Raw genomic sequence first — 5,763 nt, 5'->3', positions numbered from 1 at the left:
TTAATGTGTGATTGGTTTGTGAGAATTGATTTGTGATGGTTTATTGTGAGGTTGCTTTTGAAACTGTTTACATGATTTTTGGACTGTTCTAATTATAATGCTATTGTTTGCATTTCAGCTGTTATGAATCTGCCACAAATCAAAAACCAAAACATCACTATTTAGTTTTACTTAACAGTAAAAGATTATGTTAATTTTTTTGGGCCGTTAATGATTAGTCTGAACCATTGTGTGACATTACAAAGTGACGCTCATGAATGTCATGAAGGTTTTATTCCTGCTAAACAAAAAGATTTGATCAACCCGAAGTGTTCGCCTGCAGGGCACATGAATGTAATGAAAGCTCAGCAGAGGAGCTGCTAGAGAAATCCTGACTCCTCACGGGTCCACCACACCGGCCTGGAAGCTTCTAGCGAGTCTGAAGTCCTTGATTAGTTGGTTCAGGTGGGTTTAATTAGGGCTGGAGCTAAACTCTGGCCCTCCAGGAACTCCTAACAACCGTTAATGCTTGCGTGTAAATGTACTGTTATTTTAAAGCATTGGTGGCCCGTTGTCATTCACCCTCATACATGTCATAATAGATCGAAAATATGCCAGAGCTGTATATTCTGACTAGTCAGGGCTGAAATATCACATGGACATGGCAGCAGGGGGCCTTTAAACAGGTCATAATGTCAGGTTTGACTTTATAAATCTGGCATTACAATGCTTGAGAGTTAGAGACATCATTAGAAAAGATCACAGTTTACCCATACATGAACTGAGGGCAAGCTACAACCTGCCCCCAGCGTGACAGACAGAGATGGGTGTGCCGTTCACATCTGAGCGCGGGACACGATGGCAAACACTGAGAAACTCTGCAGCGGGGCTTTGATCTGAAGCAGATGTCGGCGGCGGGAGGCTGATGTTTATTCAGATCAGAGCTGTGTTTCCTCACATGCACCAGTGCTCTCCATGATCTCCATCAGCTATGATGCGTTCAGGAAACACAGCCGCTTGCATTAAAGGCTTAGACTAGTCTCACAAGTTAGTCACCTATTTTTATGTATTTTTTCTTCTAAACGGCTCATAACTTTTTAAAGTCAGTTACATGAAAACTTGGATTGGTCTAATTTGAATCCAGAAAATAAGACTCACTGACTACACAGCAAAAATGTTAAAATAAATAAATAAATCTGGGAAATTTAAAGTAAAGGTTACAATTTTGTATTTGTCTGTCATAAGCATGGTAACACACATGACATTAAAACAATGTAATAAACATTCATTTAATAACATTAGCTGTAACACAAAACCCTAAGTTTCATAACTGATGAGAAACAAATAAGAAGATAAAACATCATTATTTCAGTGAAATACCATCTAATGTGAATTCTGGTAATGTTAATTAATGCTTTCCCTTCTAGAAGAACTTGTTCTTTCACACTTTGATGAACTGTAAATTTAATAGAATTCCACTGTAAAATGACAGGTTAGATTACAGTTACTATTACAGTTATTTACTGTAATAACCAATTATCAGGTTTTTAACATTGTATTATTATAGTCTTTTACCATTATATTCACAGCTATTTCTCACACATCGAGGCTAAGCTTACGCAACCGGCCCCAGGTCTGTCTGAACACGACTGCAGGCCCATGCCAGACTTGTTTGGTTGTTTCCTTTCTTTGTAAAGAAAAGAGAAAATTTTCTAAAGGTGACCAAGAGAAATCCCTCAAAGTATAAAGCTCCCTTCATGACTTGAAGTCAGAATGAAACTCTACACCGTCTCTGCTGAAGTGAAGCTCTCTCTAAATGATTCCCACATGTGTCCGTCACACTCCTGCCGCCAGTGATATCCACTCCAGACGAAGCCAACGCTGCGTCTCACTGGGGTTAGTCTTTTCTCATTTCAGATTGTTTGTCAGGTTGCTTTGGGTTCATTTCTTAAAAAGGCATCCATACATTTTTAAGGTGCTTTTTTAAAAACAAACAAACAAACCCAAAACCATCAAACAAATATGAATACAACTGTAATTTATTTATAAAAGTGAGAGATAAATAAATTACGACCAGTGGAGGGCGGCTGGTCAGCGGCACAGACTGGACAGCACTCCCCAAACGGGATCTCGGGTTTGGGACAGTCTTTCAGCTCCTCGCAGATGATCTCGTCGCACAGGACCGCGCCGGTGTCACAAACACAGATGCGGCACGGCTCTGGTTTCCACACGTCCTTGTCCCTATAGAACTGTCCGTCCTGCGTGCAGCTGCCTGGATCTGCAGTGAGGAGCGTGAGCAGAGGAAGAGGAGGAGGAAGAAGCGGGAGGTGGCTGGGTGAGTGAGTGAGTGAGTGAGTGAGAGGAGAGTTAAAGCACAGCGCTTCAGCTGAAACATACCCATCACTTTAAAAGGCCATTAAATCCATGATTTAGATTTGAGATCCCAAACCATAGAAGCTTCACAATGAGTGTAACATGACTCGGGTAAATCATATTAGTGAAATGCGTATAGTAGAAAGCATTACATTTTGATTTTCAGTGCACAGGTACCTCCTGATCAGTGCTTTTGTCTTTGCTGTCCACCAGAAACAGCAGTCACACTCATTCAAACACACTCCACAAGATGGCAGCAGAAAACTGATATCAATGAATCCAGCTAATTAATGATCATTCCCAAGTGCAGTTCAAATCTCCCGACACTGGCCTGATTTACTGCCCTCGGACTGTTTAAAACACACCACCTGCCCACCACACGCCGAAAAAGCAGTCTGAATATTGTCTGAATCCGTTTAAACACACAGCACATTATATACTCAAGTGACTTTTCTTTCAGTCAGTAGCAGGTCACTGGAGCTCATGAATTCACAGGGAGTTTTAGAAAATGGGGCAGTGAGGGAGACTGAGGGTAATCAGATAAGCACTGTGTTTGTTTACCTCACAGGCCTGTTTATTTTTGGTAAATTCCTACAGACCCCATACGGTGAAGAATGTCACCTTTCTGAAAAGTAAAGACTGAGCAATTCACAAGCTTCTGGCTAAACTAAACACACGGCTCCGGAAGTAGAACGCTGCCAGTTCAAACACGCCAGAGAGAGCGGAGAATGGACACACACACACACACACACACACACACACACACACACACACACACACACACACACACACACACACACACACACACACACACACACACACACACACACACACACACACACACACACACACACACACACACACACACACACACTCACACACACACACACACACACACACACACACACACACACTCACACACACACACACACACACACACACACAGACTCAGACACACAGACACACACACACACTCACACACACACACACACACATACACACACACACACACACACACTCAGACACAAACACACACACACACTCACACACGCACACACACAGAGAGACACACAAACACACACACACAGTCTCTCACACACACACACACACACACACACACACACACACACACACACGCGCACACAGAGAGACACACACACACACACACACACACACACACACACAGTCTCTCACTCACACACACACACACACACACACACACACACACACACACACACAGACACACACACGCGCACACACAGAGACACAAACAGACAGACACACACTCACACACACACAGAGTCTCTCACACACACACACACACACACACACACACACACACACACACGCGCACACACAGAGACACACACACACACACACACACACACACGCTCCAGGCCTTCCTCTCAAAAGTCTTCATCAGTCTTCCTTTCATTCTGGTTCTAGATCCGCTGCTCTACTGTCTGAGCTACAGGAACGCACCCATGAGCTCTTTCATTTTTTTGAAGTGGAAAATAAAGGGAAAATTCCAAATTGGACACATGTGAAGGGAGGTCTCTCCTTTCTCTATTTTAAACTTCTGTGTAGGTTAATGTATGCAAGTCCACAGGCCAGCGCGGCCTCTCTGCAGCTCGTAAGATGATGCCATGACTGATGGGTTAACAATCGGCCTGTGAGCTGCGAGCCAGACGAGCTGATCCGTGACCCTACACTCAGACGCCTCTCTGCTACAATAACCTAATTGTTAGCTTTTGCTCAGTTTCTTTTCAGTCTCCCCCTTTCTCTATCCCCTGCCTAATTGCTTCTTTTAAAATTTATTCTACTGTTATTTTTAAAACTCGCTGTGAAATATCTTGTTTACTGGTGAGCTTATTACTCCTACATTTCCAAAATATGGTCAAAGGAATGTGGCTCGCTGAATTAGAATAGCTGCCTCTGTCCTTTTCATGTTTTTCCAATAGCTTTTCGCCAGACAGTCTTTCCTTCTTTCTATCGTAGCCCCTGGGTAATCTAGAAAACAGATGGAAGCACTTTAGCTGTATGGAACAGTAACTCTGGCGGAGGCCCACCGCTGCTGACTCCAACTACTGATACACCTCTGGACCTTCACAATCAGTCAGCGCTCTGGAGGAGCCCAGGAGAAAAGCAGTGCTTTCTGAATCCCTCCAGCTCAAAATTCTCTTAATTCGAAGGTGTTTGGAGCATCTGCTGCTGGAGCAAGCCTGGATTTGCCCCGGTGGCCCCTGACAGCCGAGGAATGCACTCTTTTACAGGCCTGACCAGCTGAGCCTCCAGGCCATCAGGAGGCCTTCAGCCAGAAATCAATCAATAAAACAATGATAAAATAAAACAATCAGAGTCGATCAATAAATCAGCGCTCTCTCTCTCTCTCTCTGTGTGTGTGTGTGTGTGTGTGTGTGTGTGTGTGTGTGAAGGGTTTAGGAATGTCCCGCAGGTGTCCTGACGGATGAAATACCCTGAATACCTTCAGACTGCTGCTCAGTGCTGTGGTTAGTCTTTGCTCTTCAGTATAAACACATTCTGACCAGACGCTATGAATCCACTTCAGAATGCCCTAGACTAAATAAATAAAGCCGAAGACATTTCTTTATTCTCGATTTACTCTAATTTCTTTCTTTCTTTGATCCTTTCTTTCTTTTTTCTTTTTTAATAATTATAACGAAAACATTTTCTTTGTTTTCCAATAAAGGCGCTGTTATTTCAAATACACATATATTTTCCAGTACCTTTGCTCCGCGACTTTCAACCCAGCGGCGCGCAAAGCTTTATCTTTCATTACTATTTACGCAATATATGCAACCATTAAAGAGATTTGAAAAAAAAAGTCTGAACGCACTGAAGTACATAAAAGCTAAACGCTTCTGAAACTTTTGAGCGTAAAATGAGAAAATGGTGGGCAAACTCACGGTCATCCTCCTCTTGGCACTTGACAACGGCCAAAAATGCGACTAGTGTTGCCACAAATAGCAGTAAAGTCCTAGAATCCGCCGACAGGATCATGTCTAAACTGCAGACCTGCGGCGTTTCAGGAGCAGAAGAGAAAGCGCTTGGGTTTAGTGTTTTCTCTTAGTGATGAAGCATTTAGTCCAGAATAGTGTTCGATGAAGCTGGAGACTCCTGCAGACTGATCCAGGGCCCGCGAGTTTGAGTGCGTGCAGCTCTGAATGGAGAGCGTGCATTCGGAAATAAAAATCCTCCCCTTTACCCCCCGTGAAGCTGAAATCGGAGAACCTTTGCCCTGCTCTCTCCTCTCGCACCCATTCTTCAACAGCCCTTCTTTCACGTGCAGCTCAGAGACGGAAGCCCCATAAACCTCAGCCTTTCAAGCGCAATTATTCACGTCATTCTGAAAGAAAATACTTTACATCGGCTATACAGGGATCTAAAACG

The 5,763-nt window shown here is 43.5% G+C and overlaps 1 protein-coding gene across 3 annotated transcripts in view; it reads right to left on the bottom strand.

The window, feature by feature from the left end:
* LOC109112418 (collagen alpha-1(II) chain) overlaps window positions 1–5,544 on the bottom strand; it is a 39,791-nt gene extending 34,247 nt beyond the window's left edge. The window contains exons 1-2 of one of the 3 annotated variants that reach the window (XM_042733546.1): window positions 5,280–5,544; window positions 2,054–2,260 (exon numbers count right to left, since the gene is read on the bottom strand). In XM_042733546.1, coding sequence (XP_042589480.1) covers window positions 2,054–2,260; window positions 5,280–5,373 — 301 coding nt within the window. In that variant the 5' untranslated portion in view covers window positions 5,374–5,544. The remainder of the gene's footprint in view (window positions 1–2,053; window positions 2,261–5,279) is intronic. The other 2 variants (XM_042733548.1, XM_042733549.1) reach the window with 2 other exon arrangements.
* Between the last annotated feature and the right edge of the window lie 219 nt (window positions 5,545–5,763).

This window comes from Cyprinus carpio, chromosome B11 (genome assembly GCF_018340385.1).
Source record: "Cyprinus carpio isolate SPL01 chromosome B11, ASM1834038v1, whole genome shotgun sequence".
In the NCBI taxonomy this organism is placed as follows: Eukaryota; Metazoa; Chordata; class Actinopteri; order Cypriniformes; family Cyprinidae; genus Cyprinus; species Cyprinus carpio.
The sequence above is the reverse complement of the archived record's forward strand: the minus strand, read 5'-3'. Positions and strand labels throughout refer to the sequence as shown.